Below are 21,984 nucleotides of genomic sequence, written 5' to 3' on the forward strand. Positions count from 1 at the left end.
ACCAAACAGTTCTGTAATACTTATTGTATTGAACCTTTAAAGTAATTTTATACCTCTTAATGAGTATATTCCAGCAACATTTAAAATTTTTAAATTTAGTCAATAATTATGTGGAATAATGAAAATCAAATTTTTGCTGCTCCTGGAAGCCATTGGATAGCCAACACACAACAGAGACTGACTGAATGTTTCAGCCATTTAGTAATATAAATTACAGTCCTCCAGAAGCTGTGGAAAAACTCAAAACCTGTTTAAAAAAGTCATATTGACCATGGAGACCTAGATCATTGAGAAACTGACATGTCTTGGTGGCAATGTGAGTTTTGTTTTCAATCTAAGCATGCAACCAATTTCAAGTAGTCAACAGGGGTAGAGAGTTAAGCATTTAAGCATATAATGGAAAATAGAGAAAATCTAGAGTGAAACAAAATTGTATTGTTTTTTTGTTTGCTTTGGGTGTCTTCACTTATTTTTCAGTCATTAATGTGACCACCTGCCAAAAGGCTGAATAATAACCTTTTGCAGGACAGACCACAGCAAGATATGCAGGGAAAAAAATCAGTTAGGTTCTGGAAGATACAGGCAGGGATGTGGAGCCATGCCAATTCCAGTGCTGTGGCCAGCTGCACTAGGTTTTTCAGTTGAGCATCCATGGCACAAAGAATCTGATCGAGGTGGTCCCCATAGATTCTAGATTGGGTTTAAATTCAGGGAGTCTGGTAGCCAGAGGAGTACAGTAAACTCAGCCTGGTGCTCTTTGTGGGGTATTGAGGAAAAACAAATTGCATGTAGGAGAAGACATGGGCTCCAAGGACACACACATACTTGTGTTTATCAGCTGTGCCTTCCAGAATGACAAGATCAGGCAGGCAATGCCACGAAAACATTCCCAAGACTCTAAAGCTCCCTCCTCCGGCAGGACCCCACCAACTATTGTTGCAGGTTCTTTACTTTCAGACATTTCATGCCAATGGAGCATAAAACATGATTAATCTGAAAATGCCACCTGCTGCCACCCAATGGACATCCAGTTGCAGTACTGACATGTAGAATCCGGCCTTCATTGCCAATTAACAGTAGTCAGCAGTCACTGAATGGTCATTGAGGAGAAATTGATGGCAGCCCCCCAATTCACCTGGGTGGTCAGTTTAACAGTTGCACATATATTCACCTGTACACACCACTGCAGCTGTCTTTCACCCCTGTCACCTGTGGTCTGTGGTGCACCACAAGTGTGTCAGAGTCAGTTTTAGATAATGGCATTTTGCCGTGTGTAGTATACTTTAACCGCAGTGGCATTCAAACGGTTTACGAACTCAGTAATTTTGGAAATGCTTCCACCCCTTGGCCTGAAAGCCAATGATCATGTACTTTTGGATGTCAGACAAATCACTCCATTTCCACACCACTACAATGACTGCAATGTTTCCCGTGTCCCCCTTAATGCTTTATACACCCTCCACTGTTTGTGCTGCCACCTGCGAGTGTTTATTGTACATTGATGTCTAACAGAGGTGTTGCTCACATTGATGTGACAAATGTGTAGGATTGTTTTGATGGGACCTGTCATGACTTCCTCCCCTGTACCAATCTCTTTATCTCAAAATAAAATTTCCAAACGATACCTTCAATTACTTGATGCATATATTCCAGTTATGGTCTGCCTATACAGTTTTTACCCTCTTAAACTCACTCTAGTACCATGGAAGCTAAACCCAAATGTCTTAAAACCATGTTCTATTTTCCCGTCCCTTCTTTTTGTTGCCGTTTTACACATATTTCTACCCCTGCTTATTCTGCGAAGAACCTAATTTCTTATCAGTCACTAATTTTCGTCATTTTTCTGTAGTACCAAATCTTAAACACTTTGATCCTCTTCTTCTCAATTCCCTTTACACATCAATAACATGATGAATACACTCTCACACTTAGTTTCTCTCCACCTTCTGCTTATGGTGGCAGCATGCATACTTTAACTATGTTGTTTGTGTTGGTTTGCTGTCAATTCTGATGAGAATTATTCTATCACTTAATTGTTTAAAGTAACTCACTCTCTGTTCAATCTTCTTATTCATAACAAATCACACTATAGTTCTAGTATTTTCTGCTGCTGTAGATACTGTCCTATAAGGAGCAATTAAATGAAAATGAGACAGATGGATAAATAGGAAGTAAGCTGTAATTATTTCAAAAGCTATCACCGCAACAATTATTACATTTATCCTGCTGTGAGAGAAGCCAGTGACTGGCTCTAGGTGTAATGTTTGGAGTTGCCAATGGAACCATGATTGTACCCAGGTGTTCACCTCTTCGTCTGAAGTCAGTCGACTACTGTGAACATCTTTCCTCATGAAATATTGAAACTGAATGGGGAGAGATTGGGACTGAATGGAGGATGTTTAAAGGTTTCTCAGGAGAACTTGGGCAGTGTGGTCACAACAATCCTGGCAACTATACTGCAGAAGTTTAGCTGGGAAGCCCTTACACATCTGCCATACAGACTCAATCTTTCCCCACGCAATTTCCATATTTTTAGAGCCCTGAAGAAAGATATTCATGGCCACTGATTTGCTTCGAACAAAAAGATGCACACCTGGGTACAGTCATGGTTCCGTTTCCATGAAGTTAAATTTATTAACAGTTATGGAAATTATTGTTGAAGTAATAAACAGTTTACTTACAATGATTCCGTTTGTCTCATTTTCATTTGACTGCCCCTTGTATGTACATCTGACCAGGAGTCATCTTTCCATTTCACTTCACTGATCCCCACTACGCCCAGACAGCGTCTGCATTTCCTTTTTCAGATTTTCTAGCTTTTATAGCACACTCAAACCTCCAATATTCAATTCTCTGACTCTTAGGATGTTACCCTTTCGTTGGTTATTCTATCTTATTCTTGTCACCTCCCCCTTGTCAGTCTCCTCCCAGAGGTCCAAATGGGGGGATTAGCCAGGAATCTACTGTCACAGGAGAAATCATCATGACACTTTTTCAAATTACAGGTCACATGTCCTGTGGATGAACATTAAGTATCTTTAATACAGATGTTTCCATTACATTCTACATCCTCATGCCGTTGATCATTGCCAATTCTTCTGGCGGTTAGGGACAGTTTCCCAACCCGAAGGCAAGAGAGTGACCTGAGTATCTTTCCACTCCTCTGCTCCCACTGACAAGGGTGTTAGCAAAACCAGGGTGACAACTTATGCCAGTGGTCTTCTGCTGTCAAAGAAGCTACCCCTACAAAATAGTGAACATTAGAAATGAGATTAATGCCAATGGAAAGTTATGTAATAAGAAGTTATGAATGAAGTTACATCACATTCCAGATAACTGCAAGCACATGTGAAATGGAAATATTCTTAAATAGTGTTTGACTTAAGTTTCAATAATTTTTATGGGGAATATTCCAGAGCCTTACTAACCAGGGTAAAAACAGTTTTGCAAAAACAGTGATGTGTGATGGTGGACTGGAGTATTGTTAAGTTGGAATTGTTGTCTAATGAACAGTTACTTTAATTACAATTACTTTTGGTTTATTATTAAATATTACTCATGGTATTGTATTAACTATTAAATTGCAATGAAAAATGCTTCGAAGTAAAGTTGATACAGCTAGAGAGGGACAGGTGTTAAAAACTGCAACATTTCAAGATACCTCATTCCAATCATTATATTGCCCTCATTAACCCTTTCGCGGCTACGGGCATACATGTATGCCCGGCAGTTAGAAGACCAGACGGCTACGGGCGTAGATGTATGCCCAGCCGGCGGGAAGTCCAGGCGGCTACGGGCATACATCTACGCCCGGCAGGCGGGAATACCAGACGGCTAATGGCATACATATACGCCCGGGCTCGGGAACAGGTAAATGTTCACAATAGAGCGGCTGCTGGCTGTTGTCCACTTTTCAGACAACACTTTCATTGTCTAGTCTTCTTTGTAAAGTGAGAAAGCACTTTAGTTTTCCCCTCCCCTGCACACTTTCTGCTTACGAGTCTAACAATCGGCCAGTCCGTTTTTCGCTTCTGGTGAGACGACAGCGTTCGCGTGTGTAGACTTTGCCATGTCGGGACACAGTTTATCGGACAAGGAAATCATGGATATCCTCATGAATAGCAGTGACGAAGATTGTAGTGATACTTCGGAGCTTTCTTCCGATGAAGAGTTGGATGCTCCTGGACTTATTGCTGAATCCTCGGTATCACGAACAGAAGATTCTTCCTCTGAAGACGGAAAAGAAGATAGAGTAAGTGAAACTTCGTCAGGAAAAAGAAAGTATGACTGGACGGAGAATCATCCTGTGACGAAACGACACCGTTTTGTGAACACATTTAGCGGGTTAAAGGTGGACTTCGAAGAGTCAGCAAGTCATTTAGATTTCTTTTTGTACTTCATGTCCATGGAATTTGTTTCTGCCATTTGTACACAGATCAATAATTATTATAAATTTATTACTGAAAAAATGACGACAGTGCCCAGTAGATTAGCACGCTGGAAGCATATAGAGCCATCAGAATTTTATTGTTTCCTAGCATGTTCTCTGCTTATGCCTAGAAGTAAAAAGTTAGAAGTGAATGAATATTGGTCGACAGATTCTTTGCTTCAGACACCAATATTTTCTAACATAATGGCCAGGGACCGGTACAAATTGATTCTGCGTTTATTGCACTTCTGTGACAATTCCACCGCGTCTCAAGATATTCTTGTAAAGATACGTCTCATTGTAGGTCACACAAGAAATAAATTCCGCGAGGCAGTAGTACCCTTTGAAAACCTAGTGATCGACGAAAGTTTGCTACTTTTCAAGGGAAGGCTCCGATTCAAGCAGTACATACCAAATAAACGTAGTCGTTTTGGCATTAAAATTTTCGTCCTTTGTGACGTAGAAACGAATTATATTCTGGATTATATTATCTACACTGGTGCTGCCACGGAAATAGAATCTGGAAATTCTGATTGGGGAAAATCAGGCGATGTTGTTGTGAGTTTGTTATTGCCATACCTCAACAAAGGTCATACCATTTATTTGGACAATTGGTACTCGAGCCCAGAATTATTTCTATGGCTCCACAAAAAATGTACAAACGCTGTCGGAACAGTACGAAAAAACAGGAAACATCTACCACCGTTACTAGACAAGCTGAAAAAAGGGGAAGTACAGTTCAAATCTTGTGGAACATTAATGGCAGTAAAATGGATGGACAAGAAAGAAGTGTGGATGCTTTCGACCGTAAATGGACCAGAGTTTGTGGAGACACAGAAGAAAGAACATAGAACAGGCCAAAACAAATTGAAACCCACCTGTGTCGTCAGCTATAATAAGTCAATGGGTGCAGTGGATAAGACAGACATGCTATTATCTTCTGTACAGTGCATCCGAAAGACACTGAAGTGGTACAAGAAAGTATTCTTTCATTTGACTGACTTGTGTGTGCTGAACGCAAAAACTGTTTTTGAAATACAAAAGCAACAGAAGATACCACTAGCGAAATACCACTTGGAGCTAATCCGTCAATTGCTTGACAGATTTCATAGTCAAACGTGTAAAAGTGCGATCCCACGGACAACCAAAGAAGAAAGCCCTTTCCGACTGCAGAATAAAGAGGGACATTATCCAGGGTTCCTCGTAGCAACGGAGAAAAAGGAGATTCCCCAGAGACGCTGTGTAGTATGCACTGCTCATTCACAACGAAAAATGACACGCATAAGATGCAAAAAGTGCGATGTGGCTCTCTGCATGGTGCCATGTTTCGAAAATTACCACACGCTAAAGAAATATTAGCACGTTTTAGTAACTTTGTACGTTAGAGGATTTTGGAATTACTATTAAAAAAGTTCCTATCATTTTTCTAAACCAACCATTTTTCAGCCCATAATAAACATATAACTGAAAGTGTTGGCTATTTTCGAAGCTCTCTTTCGTTGTTATCAGAAACTATAACCAAAGTGACCATACAGAGTATAGTGTTTTTTTAAGGCGCTGCTGAACAGTGGTTCTGTGCACGCGGCAACACGCGGGAAGCCTGCGGCGGCCACAGGGCTGCGACAGCCGCCGCCGGCCAGGCGCGCAGTGCGCTCGTCCCTGTCACCCGGCCAGGCAGGCAGGACGCTCAGCCTTCCAGCCGCGAAAGGGTTAAAGAATGGACCGTATTAACAAGTTAACTTTAGATGAATCTCCTTCATGCTCAACAATTTCTTGAGGGTCCTGAGATTCCAATATGTATATGTTAACTGCACTGCTAACATGAAATGTTGCCTCGTCACTGCAAAATTAACTGCAACAAAATCGGTCATCTGCCATGTGTTCTAACACCTTTTACCACCAACATGAAGAGTTTGCATTAGTTGTAGTCTCAGCTCTGAACAAATGTCACCTTAACACATGACAGACAGCCATATGGAGAACAAAATTCTCTGAGTGCACTTTGAATAGACTGATGGACTCCACTCAAGACTTTGCTCAATGCTCTCTACTCTCCCATCATAAGAGCAAGGTCAATGTAGATTCTTATTTTTGCCCAGACATTATGCCTCTTCAAACTGCTGATACCAATGATAAATGTTTTTCACCATAAGCAGAACAATTCCAAAATGCCGATGGAAAACGTGCAGTGCCACAATTACCAGCTCACAAGTGTTCAACTTCAGCACACAAGAAGCCTTCTGTTGAAGTGCTGTCATTGTGGTCCAGACTGGGGTTACAAAAATGATCCTGTACGGCTTGTCATTGAGCAGTAATGCTTTCAAACTCTTGGCCAAAACAATTCTACCACCACATCTCCATCCCAGAATACCCATTGTGTCAGAATTTAGATGCTTTGTAATTGGATCATAAAGAACTTATGACAACACAGCAAAAGAACTATGGTTCTATGAATATTTCGTAATTTGTTTCTTTTGTGGCAAGTGTCTACCAATAAATACAAATTGTTAAAGTAATTTTTGGAGCATACTGTATTTCTCTACTTCATCTTACAAACTGTAAGCTATCAATGTTCACACATACTTTTTTAAATTCTACTAAATTATCCACCTCCCTCCCCAATTTATTACTGTCAAAAATAAGGTCAAGTCAGGAGCAGTAGATAACTCAACACATTGTTTCATCTAGTGACAATACATTTGTCCCCTACAAAAAGATCTACTACTTGATAAAGGTGACAGTTTGTATTATAAAAATTCAAGTGTCTCTTACTTCATTCGCTGCAGCATGCCACCGCTTGTTATTTTCCCCAATCTGCTTATTACTGACACACACACACACACACACACACACACACACACACACACTTAATTGATATACTTTTTCTCAAGTAAAACTTCCCAACATACAACATCTTTAAACAAATACTGCAAACCTCATGCTCAAATGCTTCTAATATGCCAGAGACAATACCAGCTGTTGATATTTTGTCGATTTACTGGTTACTGCATTAGAAAATGGTACATTCTGTGCAGAGGACATTTAAGTCTTAATTGAAAACTCTTTATTATAGTGAACCTTCTGTCAGTTACTAATTTCTGTCTTTTGGACCATGCAATAGTATCGTTAAGACTGTCAGTATATATACTGTTTGATGATGTACCCCAAGTGTGATAAAGTACTGCAATTACATGTAGAAAACACATCAGATACACATATCAATTCTAAGTTAATTCTTCTATGAGTACAACATACCTTTCTTTTTTTGTCAACAGTTTTCAGGCCAGCAGCTTCACATACTCTATTAATGCATTCCCTGGGAACAGAAGGTCAAACTCGGTAACAGTTACTTTTACACTAAACACCAACAACACATAATTTGAAATGATTTATAAAGACACATAAGAGAACTGAATGAATCAAAGTTGAAAATTTGCATTAAAAGGAACAAAATATTGTGTGTGTGTGTGTGTGTGTGTGTGTGTGTGTGCGCACACACACACACACACACACACACACACACACTTTTATTTTATGGGCATCCAATGGTGAAGTCATTAGTACCCTTATACTTATCAAAAGAAATGAATGTGGAGATAAACTAAAATTGTTGTAGACTCGTGCACTTGAAATGACCACACAGTCACTCTATCTCACATGAACTACAAAGAAGTAGGAGAGAAAGAAGCTATACATGAAATTAAAAAACAGAAAACACAACACAGGAGAACTAAAAGAAAGGACAGAGAAAAGTGACTGGCTGACCACTTACAAAAAACTTGGGTGAGCAAGTCACCCTGTTGACACATTAAAATATTGTTAAAAATGTTGGACAATTCACAAAAATTTAAAACTCTAATCACACTTGTTGGAACATTGTTTATAACAGATCTGTCAGCAAACTCGCCACAGTCCGCTGGTCAGCAAATAAAACGCACTCCAATAAAATGTGGCGCACAGTGATCTGCACACCACAAGCACTACACACTGGACGATCCTCTCGTCGGAGTAAGAGTTTGTGTGTCACGGGGCTGTGGCCTATGCAAAGATTAGTAAGAAGGACCTTGCCCCTTCGATGTGGCTGGAAGAAAGTATGCCACAACCAAGTTGTAGGTTTACTAAACGGAGTTTGTTGTCAGTTACTTCCAGTCACTCATCTTCCCAGCAACACACGATCTTGTACAACAGCGAAGTGATAGCATGCAGGGAGATGCACACTGAAATACCTGAGAATCACGACATGCCTCCTTGGCTACTTGATCCACCCTTTCGTTCTGCCGCAATTCCCATTTGCCCACATACCCTGCAGAAAGACAGCTGCTTTCCCAGTCATTGTAGCTTGAGGTGGGCATCCTGGATGACTTTATCTGCTGGGTACAAACTCTGGGGAGAGTAAAGGGAGCTCAGAGAATCTGAGCAGACAAGAAATTTAGCAGCGGAAGAATGTCTTATCTGCTCCAGTGCCCACAAGATCACATGTAATTCTGTATCGAAGATAGTTAATTTCTGAGGCAGTCGGACCTTGAGGACACAATCCGGAAAAAGAACAAGGCAAGCAACTGAGTTCCCCTGCTTAGACCCATCCGTAAAGACAGCTACATAGCTGCGGTGCACATATAAAATGTCTGTAAATATCAAATTAAAAAACATAAGCAGGAGTGCAAACTCTCCTATATTGCACTAAATCTAAAATGACACTGGCCCTCTGCACTAACAAGGGCGGCAGATGGTTAAAATCCTAGGTTTGGGGTTGTACTTGCTCCACACCAAATGATTCCAGTACGCACTGCTTGCGGACCCCCAACGGCAGCATGGCTCGTGAACGTATGTAGAAAAGGCATTCCAGAGTTGGACGAGCAACAAGATGGTGTGCGAGTGAAGTTAAAGCTGTGAGGATCGTATATGCCTGATGCACCATGAGGAGCTGCCACCAGAAGGTAAGTGGCAGTTCCCATGCCTCAGAATAGAGCCTGGGTATGGGACTGGTCCTATAAGCACATGTGGCGAGCTGAGTCCCCTCATGGTGAACAGCATCTATGATCTTCAAATATGAAGGCCTCGCTGATCCATACACAGTGCACCCATAGTCCAGCCCTACAGAATTGGAGCAGACATGCCCTGTTCACTCCCCAAGACCTGTGGCTACGGCATTTTAAGGTATTCAGTGCCTTGAGAGTTCTGGCTTTCAGGTCCCTCAGGCATAGCAACCTCGACAATTTCAAGTAAAAAATGAGGCCCAGAAACTGCAATGAGTGTCTAAAATGTAGGATGGCGTCCCCCATACGCAAGTCAAGCAAATTAAAAAAAAATGACAAGAATGATTAAAATGCCCCCCCCCCCTGACACTTTTGTGCAGAACACTGAAAACCAATCTTTGCAGCCCACTCCTCTAACCTCCGCACTGTAAGTTGCAACTGATAGCTTGCTGTGTAACACTGGAGGAGGGACAGAAAACAGCAAAATCCTAATAATAATAATAAATGTTCGCCTATTATATAATTTTTCTAAAGATATTGTTATTTCTTGGTAATTAATTGGATTATTAATATTTATAGTTTCAGTATTTTTGAAGAAATCTATAAATATTATTATATCTAAATTAATTAATGTTGATATAGTGAAGATTTGCATTGTTAAAGTAACAATTATAGTAATCAATTAGGTTGAAACATTTCATTTGATGCAATTCTTGTGATATAAATAAATAGGACTAATATACCACCAAGAAATGTTAAAAATAGGATATTGGACAATCAATAACTTTCCATTATTGTTCCTGTTATTAATCCAACAAGAAAAGTTTGAAGAATAATGAAAAGTATTATTGATATGGGATGACTTAATTTAATAAAATTAATATTTATTCCCTTTGATAGTGATACAGTTATTATTTTAATCTTTTCAGGGGCTAGTTTATTAAAATATCGGTTTTGGGGATCGGTGATAGGAAGCTTTTCCACCATTGAAATTTTAAAAGTGAGGTAATGTTTATCTTCTCTGTTTTTACTTCTTTATTGGTTTATTTTGCTGGTGTTCATGTTTTTCTTCTAAACACAAACATTTATTGATGGTTTTGTTGAGATTAGAGTATATTGTTCTTTCTTTATTTATACTGATTATTATTTTTCTTATTTGATTATGATTATTTTTTCCCTGTAATTTTCTTTAGTTTTTTTCCATTTGTGAGGGATCTTTAGGTCTTTCTATTTTGGTTTCAATGATTTGGTCTCATGTTAATGATTTTTTAAATTCTTTTGGCTCGTCTTTACGTTAAAATATTTATTCATGATTTTTTTAATCCCTCAAATCCTATTTGTAACATTTCTTGGTGGTATATTAGTCCTATTTATTTATATTACAAGAATTGCTACAAATGAAATGTTTCAACCTAATTGATTACTATAAATGTTGGTGGTTGGTTCATTTTTTGATGTTTCTGTCAAGTTTTGGTTTGATGATTTGTGTACATTCATTTTGGTGGTTGGAATTATATTTATTACTATGACTTTATTTAGAGTTCTTTTGAAATAAAGCTTATTACTATATTAATTGTTCTGGCTCCTATAACTAAGAGATCTCAGATTCCGTTTTCTTCTTGACTTCCTGCTGCTATGGCTGCTCCTACTCCTGTTTCTGCTTTGGTTCATTCTTCTACTCTTGTTACTGTGGGGGTTTATTTATTAATTCGTTTTAGTCCAATATCAGAGGCTTATAATTTGTGGTTGGTTTTTGCTTTTGATTGGTTGTATAAAGGGCGTTTTAAAAGAAACGAGCCAGAGTCATAATTACAGAAAACAGTATCTGTATGTTAGAAGTATTGAACATGCCTTTTGAGACACTTGTCCCACTGTGACCCAAGGTGGTGAATGGTTGTTTCATAAAATTCCCAGGGCTGCAACGTTAACCAGTTCCGCACATACAGCTGGACATCATCGTCTGAGGTGAATTGTTTGCACCTATGTTGACGTTCTTCTTTGACCAAGACCCCTTCTGATTCAATTTCTGTAGCATAGGGCAACAGTGAATGCCCAGTGTTACTCACAAACCTTGACCACACTTTGCCAAGCGATCATACCAAAACGACCAGGCAATCTGACCCGTGGGATCATTCTGCTCCACAACAATGCAAAGCCTCGTACGGCCAACACAGTCACGGCACTTCTGCAGAAATTCAAATAGGAGGTTCTTGGCCACCCTCCATGCAGTCCGGACCTCTCTCCCTGTGATTACACCATTTTTGGTCAACTTAAAAAGGCTCTGAGGGGCAAACGATTCACCTTGGACAACGCCGTCCAGCTGCATGTGTGAAACTTATTAACATCACAGTCCCGGGAATTTTATGAGACAGCCGTTCACCGTCTTGTGTCACAGTAAGACAAGTGTCTCAACAGCCAGGGTCAATAGTTCTAACAGACACGTACTGGTTTCTGTAATTATTCCTCTGGCTTGTTTCTTTTTGGACACCCCTTACATAACTATATTTATGGCTGGTTTGGGAGCTAATCTTGAGTTTGATTTGAAAAAGATTATTGCTCTTTCTACTTTGACAACATGGTTTAATAAGGAGTATTTTGGCTATAGGTTATCCAAAGCTTTCTTTCTTTCTTTCTTTCATTTGTTAGCTCATGCTTTATTTAAGGTGGTGTTATTTATGCATGCAGGTTCAATAATTCATAATTTAAAGGATTCTCAGGATATTCATTTTATGGGTTCTGTTGTTAATTTTATACCTTTAACTTCTGTTTGTTTTAATGCTTCTAGTTTGTCTTTGTGTGGTATATCTTTTTTGGCTGGTTTTTAGTCAAAGGATTTAATTCTTGAGATGGTTTGTTAAAGATGAATGAACTGTTTGATTTTTTCTTTTATTTTTTTTCTACAAGTTTAAATGTTTCTTATTCTTTTCATTTGTTTTATTATTCAATAGCTGGGGATAATAATTTTTATTCACGATTTTCTTTTGATGGTAGGGGTTACTACATTTCATTTGGTATAATTGGTTTATTATTTGTTGCTGTTTTTGGTAGTAATCCTGTCTCGATTAATTTTTCCCATTCCTCACGTGATTGCTTTAACTTATTATTTGAAATTTTTAACAATTGGGTGCTTATTTGGGTTATCTTATTTCTAAGTTTGATTTTTCTCGAAATACATTAGTAGGACTCCTTACCGTAGACATGATACCATTTATGGTTATGACAAATATGGTAACACTTAAAACACTGCCCTGAGGGATACCATTCTCCTGCTCAAAACAATGTGACAGTGGGGCATCAACTCAGGTCTGAAAAAACCATTTAGACAGGAAACGGAAAGGTGGCCATGAAAGCTCCATTGATGCAGTTGCACAAGAATACAGTGTCTCCTTGTAGTATTGCACACCTTACTGACCTGTCGAAGAATGTACTGATACAGTGATGGTCACACAGGAAAGACTGCTGAGCAGCCGCCTCCAGCAGGGTCAGGTTGTCGACAGTGGACTGAAATCTCTGGAATCCACACTGAGCGTGGTAAGAAGTTGTCTGGTCTCTAACAACCAGACCAGAGACGGTTAACCATTTGCCCCAGGATCTTTCCTACACAGCTCGTTAAGGCGATACTCCTGTAACTACTGGGAGATGTACTTTCAAGGTTTCAGGAGAGGTATCAGAACTGCCTCCCTCCATGAGTTGGGATAGTTGCCTGTCTGCCATATATGATTAAAACATTTGAGGTGGTTTTCCTTTGACACCACTGGCACATGTCAAAGCATGCAGAACCAGATTTGGTCGTGACCAGGTGCAGTATCACGAGTCTCTGACAGTGCCGATTCGAGCTCCCTAGTTTTTGCAAAATGGTTTGCCCAGCGCCTGAGCGATGTCTCTGGGCATCGTGTGGAGAGACCCCTGCTTCAGCACTGCTGCTGTTGGTAAACAGCTGCATTTACCAGTAATCCTCCTGATGGCTTCCAATACTTTTGTAGAACAAGTGGAATGGTTAATGGACTCCTGGAATGCTTGCCATGACCTTAATGACACGTTGAGCCTTGGCTCTCATGACTCAAAAGGCAGTGAGGTTGTCTGCTGTAGGGTGGCACTTAGACCTTCAAAAAGCCACATGTCTGGCCCAGATGGCTAAATAGCACTCTTCTGTCCCCCAAGGTACAGGCTGCCTCCTAAGAGGACTGAAAGACAGGTATAGAAACGTCAGCATGATGTATCACACAAGTTATGTGGTCCAACCCATTCCTGGACACTGTCATGATGTTCAAACACAGCCAACTGACGGAACAGTGCCCATCACCCATGATGGTGGCTTCTGTTCCAGCAACACACCATCCAGAAGGTGACTGAGGACTGGGAAGTGGTCACTGGAATGAAAGTCGTGAATGATTCCCTGGTGAACAGAGCTGGCGAGGGCTGGAGAGCAGAGAGAGAGGTCAATGACTGAGAATGCCCCAGTAGCAGCGCAAAATGAGTGGGAGTTCCAGTGTTAGGATGCACAGCTATTTAGATGTCAGGAGGCTCTCCAAAACCTGATCAGGAGGGCAAGTAGAGGTCAAGCCCCACAGGACATGATAGGCATTGATGTGTCTTAGGAGGAGAAATGGTTGAGAGAGTTGCTCCATAAGATCTGTGAGAGCTTCAGATTCTACTGCATCCAGTGGTGATAAATACAGAGAACAACTTGCATGAATTCCATTTGCTGCTGCTTGCAGGTCAGTAGCCAGGGCGAGAGCAGAAGAATGGTGTGCATTAGGGACAAATCCTTCGACCCCTCCTTTGGCTCTTTCCCTCAATAGGCCATCCTTGTGATACAGCTTATAGCCCCATAGCATAGGGACGTCTGTATGTTTAAAATGTATTTGTGTTAAACACAAGCACAAGGGGTGTGCCTGTGCTAAGAATTTCAGTTCCTCCACACGAGTCCTGAACCCATACGAGTTCCACTGTAGTATGGGAGACATGGCATTGACGTGGTTTTATTTACCCTTATCTTTGCACTGGGGAGGTGAACCACTTTTAGAGCGAGTGTGAGTGGAGGGGATGCTTGGATCTGAGGCATCTAACTCCATGATGTCCTCCTCATTAGTCAGACATACCAGAGTGACATCTGACTGTGCCTTTGACAGCTTGTGACCTCACTGTCTGGATCCTTTCCATGCACTCTGTCCTGTCTAGGATGAGGGCGAAAGAGGGCACTGAGAGGCACTATGATTTACGTGTGCCTTCTGGATGCTCAATGCGGATTTGTTGTTGGTCTTTTCTGTTACAGCTCCCTGGATTACTTCGTCTTTAATCTTTTTTCCTTGGGATGTACATATGCAAGTACAGGCGATTGTGGTGGATACAGGCACACTAGATGTGTTTGCGTTGAAGCGTCCACCTTGGGAATAGGTTTCTTCACTATGGAAGAAAATGAGGTGGCAGAGACGGGGTTTCATTGCCTTGTATTCCTTTTTGGCTTCAGCATAGGGGGATCCACTTAGTCACTTACTTTCTGTATTTTGTGTTCCTCAGCAAAAACAGGGCAACCTCGGCGCCAGATTGGGTGGTTCGCAGAGCAGTTGACATAGATCACTGGAGATGGGCAGTCAGTCACAGCATCATGAGCTGCTTTCCTGCACTCTCCGCAGATCACTTTACCTCATGGTTGTATGGTTGAAACACTGGCATTTACAGCACCACATAGGGTTTGGTATGCAAGGCTGAACATTAAGTGAAAGGAACCCCGCCATAATATGTTCAGGTAATGTCTGAGAATTGAATGTGACAATGAAAGTGGCATTCTTTTCAGTGTCTCCATTAGTCCTTCATGTTCGTTGCTCCACGACGACTATTCCCTGGAATGCCCATTCTTGTTTCAGGTCCACTATGTCCATGATATCTCGGCATGTGACAATGCCCTTACTGGAGCTGAGAAAGGTGTGCCTCTCAAAAGCGATATCATATTTACCCAGTGTCTGCGATTTCTTAACAGGTTCCACCTGCTTTGACCTGTTAGTTTTGAAGAATAATGAGCCATTACGTGGTCGTTTTATAGATTTTAAAGTGTCAGCAAGGCCTTCCACACCCTTTTTCAAATGTCCATGCTTCCTCTTAATCACAAAAAATTCATTATTATTCATAACTCCATGAGCCCTGTTACTGAAATCCAAAGTATTATTATTACCAGGAGGACTAACCTCTCTGATTCTCTTGGATGATTGGGAGTGAATACTCCCAGGCAGTACATCCTTCCGGCTGGGAGAAGAAGATGATTTCGAGCATTTCATCTCGGTCCCACTAGCAGCTAGGGAAATAAACGTCCACTCAGACAGAGCCCTGCATGTCTGAGTAAGCCTTATATAACTGAGATGTGACAGGTTACCCAGAGGTTGCCCACTAATGACTGTTCCATGCACCCCACCAGTGTGCAGCACACCTCAAGATTTTTAAAAAATTTAATTTGTATTTATTTATTTATTTATTTATTTTTTATAGAAGTTTATTCTGTTCTCGCGGTCCGGGTGGTCAAGGCAAGATCCCTGGTCCCAGAAACACACACTGTTCCACCACGTCACATGGTGGTCGCTGAAGCATGCCCAGAGTTTACAGTGATGGGGGACTGGCGGCACTTACTAGTCCCCAGCTCAGGAATGCTGGGGTTACCATGCCCTTACCCAGCACGTGAATGCAGAGACCCTGAGGGTGCATTTTCTGGATAAAATTCTTCCATATAAGAATGCTCTAAGCTCATGGCAGCAATAAATCCTTTGTCTGTATCCAAATGTTCAGAGCTAAGCCAGTTTTCATATGCATGAAGAGGCGGAAATCCCTTTTAGCAATGATCAGGGTGTGCAACAATGCTAAAAAATGTCTCTGTTGAACTGTTGCAAAAATGTTGGTGTTTGTTGTGCAGATGTGACTGGGTATTGTGTAAAAACATGGAACCAATAATGAAGGAATGACAAGACTTTTTAGAAGGCTAATCCCATTTTCAGAAAATGAAACAATATACTGCACAACTGTATTTCCATATTAAATAAAATTTACAAAATCAATTCCTTTTGCCATCCAAAAATACACAGTAGTCAATGTCTCTGGCTGACAGAGTGGCCCCAAGTGTAATTTGCAGAAACAAGCTCATGCTAATCAGTAAATAAAGTATACTTCACCTGCCTATTTGCAAGTTATTTGACCATACAGTTTATAATAACAATGATAGAGGCACCAATACTGCCATTTCTTTGAGAATTTTGCTAATTAAATAGTCAGCTGAGGGACACATGAATAGTCAGCACACAATCAAGTTTTGGTGACTATCATTGAAATAAGAATGGTCCATCACAGTTGGTCTGACTCAAAACCTATAACTACTTACATAGCATTGTGTTCCATATTTTATTACTTATAATGGACACAGAGAGTGTGTTTATAAAATTGTGAAATTTGTGATGAGAGATCACACAGATTCTATTACTTTTCTTCTTATTCTATTTTAATTATTAGGAAGCTTATTTTGTACTATCATTTCTGAAATATATCAATTTCTTATTCAGATCTGTTAATTAATTTATGGTTCTGAAATTATTATTATTACCACTATTTTCAGAAAAGTATACTTACTTCGCTACTTGAGACCTTGTTTCAAAATCCAAGCTCTTCATTGAGGTGCGTATTTCAAGGCAGCCAATGTACTGAAAGAGAGAAAAATATTTTAATTTTTGTTTGATATTATTTACAACATTCCTTAAAATCATTAACTGGTGAAGAATAACAGACTTAGGAAAAACTAACACTGACATGTAGTAAGTCAGCTGCTATGCTTACCATGTCTTTATATTATAACAAAGAGAAATAAATCATGGGATCTGTGAACTGCTTGTATATAATAAGCAAACTCCATTATTCGGTTATCCTAGAAATTATAATATGAAACAGACAAAACAGTGTTCACATAATATATGCAATTTGGTTAAACTGTTGGCCACTAAGATAAATCAGAATCAGTAGAAACAGTTCTATTTCACACATTTGACAGGAATAATCTAAATTTTGAAGACTCAAATCCAAAATAAATAATTCTTACACTTGTGACAATCCTAATGAGGGAATAAAAGGATTCTTTACTACACAAGGTATTCCAAATAAAAATAAATAAAATCAATTACACAGAAGATGAGAAAGGAATACAAACAATGTTTAAGTGTAGTGGTACATTTCTCCAAAAGCTCAAAAGTTGCTATCACAATGAACTAATTATGTCAGGAGCAAAAATTTACAAAAATGAAAATGTTACTGAGATTTCCTTAGGGACTGGTGCACACCTAAAAAAAAAAACTTGAGAAACACTAGCTCTTGGAGCATTATGGCTCCTTCAAGCAGTAACAGAAAGGAAAGTGTTTAAAGAAATGGAACAATTAATGACTAATGCAAGAAACATTATTCTCTGTTGAAAGCAATCAGTAATGGACAATTTTACAAACATCTATTTGTTACAGTCAACTGCTCTGTAGAACAACATGAAGTTGAATCTACAGGTGCCATCACTTATATTTGTATCTGCCTCTGCCTTATATTTGTATTTGCCTCAGAAGTAAAAATTATCTCCTAGGCAGGATTTTCTACATCATAGCAATTTTACTCATTTGAGGACACAACAGCAAACTGGCTAGTTACCTAACAGTTATATTAGCACTACACACTGACTGATGCAGCTGGAACCATCTGTTTAGATGCAATGGGACATTATGCAAAATGATCAGCAGTTAATCACAGGCACTGCCAAAGATTACCCCCCCTTCCCCCCCCCCCCCCCCCCCCACCGTCGACACATTATACGACTACCACATTTGATAATGATTTGTGAATGCAGAAAAAATATGAAGTAATACCAGGAAATGTAGATTCTCTGAAGAGGCATATTCATCTTCTAGTACCTGGCACCACAGAGGTTGAACGCTCGCCAGACGAGACGTTAGGGGGCATTGGGGCAGTGCAGCATTGTGCTCACACACCAAGAGCGCCATCGGCTCAACATGTGTGTGCTGTGGCCAACAAGCATTCCACATGGCCTATATATAAGCAGTCACCCAGCACATAATCTCAGTTCAGTGTTCACACTGGGCACTGTCAGGCCTATCTTCACTGTACTAGAACTGCTTGACAACTACCTTGCTTGTCAACCAGTTACTGGTTGTGTCTTCGATTTGTTTCTCTGCTGCTTTTTGCCTTGTTATCACTGTTGTGGATATAGCTTCTCACAGCTCCTCATTGTTGTCTAGGCTGTTTGTCCTTAGCCTGGTCTGCTGTTTTGTCTGCAGTCAGTGTGTCACATTTTGTTTGCCCATTGTTAGTTTGTGTTACTTTCCACAGATAGCTCACCTGCCTAGCTGCTTCCGATATCCAGCTACCCACAAACAAGGCATTGGCGACGAGGAAAAAGGAAGTTATTTAGTAGCATGGACGTTAAACTGGTTTAACTGCTGGAGTAATAGCAGCAGTTAATGCAGCAGCAGCTCAACTTAGACTTGTTACAAAAAATCACTTCAGCTTCAGGTGAACGCACTCAGAACACCGAGGCCCAGTTGCACCTGGCTGCAGCACCTCCTGCTGCTGAAGCCCCCACAAGTCCTCTATTATTTCCACATTTCAATGACACTAGGGTGAACTGAGACACACACTAGGATTGTCTGAAACAGCATTTCACAGCATTTCATATCACAGGTGCTTCATTGCAGTGATAGTTGTTTTTATTTTTGGATTCACCAGAAACTTTCTTCTCTGATAGATGGCCCCACTGTCAGAACCTATAGCACTCTTCTTTCACGAGATGTATGCTCTGTTGACTAATTACTATTCCTGGAGATATAGTGTGGTTGCCTCCAAGCTAGAGTTCAATCAATATCGTAAACAGCTGGGACAATCACTGACTTGCAACGCCTCAGCCGCAAATGTGATTTCACTTGCACTAATCAAGGCTGCACGGGCACCAAATCTCCAAGCAACACTGTCATGATTTGGCTGTGTGACACTTCTGTGGCATCTGAGCCTCTCGTCACATCTTGTTACAGATTATGGGAACTGCTCCCTTTGTGTCCATAGTGTTCTCCCACTCACTCCCACACGGACTGTCCAGATTGCTGGGGCTCCTGCACGCTTAGTGGCAAAGGGGCATCTCCAATCGGTGTGCTGCAGCTGCACAATATGCTTCCACCCCGACCCGTGTGGGCATCAGGACACCATACATGTGTTGCAGTTAGTAGTCTCATTGGATGACCCTGTCATGTGGAAGTTATGGAAGTAATTTCCCATGGTCTGCATTTATACTGAGGATGTCCGTTTCCAGATGGACACAGGGGCCATTGTCTGTCTGATGAATCTGGCCATGTACGCAACACCAGGCTTGTCCAAGTTCTCTCTGCCCTTGTGGTGTTTTTTGGCCTACAGAGACAGCTCTATTTCCCTTCATTGGCAACTCTTCATCACAGCAGCCTCCAAACGCTGCAACGTCTTTACACTCTTTGGGTTTTCCATTCAAGATGAAGTCAAGGTCATATCTGCCACAGTCCCTTTGCAGGAACTGGAGGATCTTTGCTCAGTACTTGCATCTTTATTTAACCTGAATTTAGGGAGTGCCTCAGATTTGCAGGCACACACCACACTTCGGCCGGAAGCCATGTCTCATTTTTTCTGTGGCAGACCCATCCCAGTAGCCTTATGCACTGTGGTAAAGCAGTAGCTTCATCATCTCCAGGTTGCTGGATTGGTTGGATTAATGATTAAAGGGAGCAAGTTATAAGGTCATCAGTCCCTCCTACTTGGATTAGGCAAGTGAATGAAACTACTCCTCGAAGAAGGCCTAGTGTGTAAAATCCAAGGAAAGGAAACCTCAAGGTCTGTTGATGGCCAACAAAGTCTAGAGAAAGGAAAAAGGAAGATGAAAAGGGAGGAAAAGAATACAGTCATTCAAGGTGCCCCAGTCACAGAGCAAAGGCACACCTCCGAACAATACCCAGAAAAGACTTGCAACATGGACAGGGTGAGAATAGCACAGGAAAACAAAGGAAGAAAATCAAGTCAAACAGAACACATGAGAAGAGGGCACAAGAGCGTGATAGGGGGTAGGGCGAGGGTTGGGGTGGCCCAGCAAGGGAAGACAGCCACTGCCTGTCTGGGGCAGAACAGGCAACAAGGCATCCTATCAACCCCTTAATGGGCTGATAAGACTGAGGTGATCTCCCTTAGAGAGAGTTGCAAAATCCCCCTTCACAGATAGACCATGAAGCCAGGTGAGCCACTGAGGCATCATCTGTTAAGACCATGTGTAGTGAGTTAGGATTATTAAGAGTCCACTGCAGGGTGGCCAGTTTAGGTCAGTCCAGCAAAAGGTGGACCACTGTCAAATGGGTGCCACAATGACAGTGGAGCAGATTCTCACATGGAGCAAGTGAACATGACTAATCCAAGTACAGTCGATGTGAAGCTGCAAAGGGTGGTGGAGTCTTCGTGACTGGCCCTCAATGAGAACTTCCAAATATTTGAGTCTTCCTTTTCACCCATAGTTTGTTCGGCAAATCCTTAGAACTTGAGGGCATAACACTGATTAAAGGATTGTTTCTGGAATACGGATCTCAAGAAGCGGCTTGCTGGCGCCCAAATTGGCCAGCCTGTCAGCAAGTTCTTTCTCTGGGATCCCAATGTGTCCTGGGGTCTAGACAAAAGCACCGAGTGTTCACACTGAGGGGAAAAAGTGAATCCTGGATAATCAAGACCATAGGATGGCAAGTGTAACATTGGCCAAGAGGTTTTAAACTGCTCAATGAGTAACTACAGATGAGGAAGGACTCGCCAGTGCAACAAAGAATATGCTCAAGAACATGAGACATGGTTATCAACACCACTGTGAAAATATGCAGCCATCTGGACTTCATTATATCCTGCATGAACATAAGCAAAGCCAGTGTGACCAGGAACTACTTATTAACCTCAAAATGTGTTGAACATGAAGAATTGGCAGCAAAAGGTCTCATGATGAGCCAAGTCTTTCATGACCTTGTAGTAGGTCAAGATAGAGCTGCATACAGGGGATGCACTATGGAGGTGTACATGACAGAGGCTGGAGAAAAGGCGATAGAGGTGAAAGCTGGAGTTCTGGAAAAAAGGGAACAGAGGTGGAGGTTGGTGATAACTCTAGACCTGGGCTGCTGTTGCGAGAGGTGGAGCTCTGTATCTGGAAAGAGCAGATGATATTTCAGATGCTTTCGGCAGCAGCTGATGCATTATGCATAAGCAGTTAACTGTTGCTGACTTAAAACCTGCAATGTGGAACCCTTGCCTCCACTAGGAGGCTCCAGTCACTATGTTGAAGGTGACACCAAGCTGTATGCAAACTCTCATAATCTAGACAGAACTGGACCAACACTTCGTAGAACTGTCTCACAGCAGAACAGTCTGTGTTTCTGAGCCATCAAAGAGCACCAAGATGCGACCAACAAATCTGCCTTAGTTGAAGATGGAAAAGCCATGTCATCTGAGCATCAAAGACCAGTCACAAAAAATGGTGAGAGTCCACCTCGTTGAAGAACTGGCCATCAA

The 21,984-nt window shown here is 41.0% G+C and overlaps 1 protein-coding gene across 2 annotated transcripts in view; it reads right to left on the minus strand.

The window, feature by feature from the left end:
• The window catches only part of LOC126272104 (SHC-transforming protein 1), a 74,270-nt gene that overhangs the window by 40,133 nt on the left and 12,153 nt on the right, over positions 1–21,984 (minus strand). For both annotated transcript variants that reach the window (XM_049974695.1, XM_049974696.1), the window contains exons 3-4: positions 17,014–17,084; positions 7,685–7,745 (exon numbers count right to left, since the gene is read on the minus strand). In XM_049974695.1, the coding sequence (XP_049830652.1) occupies positions 7,685–7,745; positions 17,014–17,084 (132 nt within the window). The remainder of the gene's footprint in view (positions 1–7,684; positions 7,746–17,013; positions 17,085–21,984) is intronic.

This window comes from Schistocerca gregaria, chromosome 5 (assembly GCF_023897955.1).
Source record: "Schistocerca gregaria isolate iqSchGreg1 chromosome 5, iqSchGreg1.2, whole genome shotgun sequence".
Lineage (NCBI taxonomy): Eukaryota > Metazoa > Arthropoda > Insecta > Orthoptera > Acrididae > Schistocerca > Schistocerca gregaria.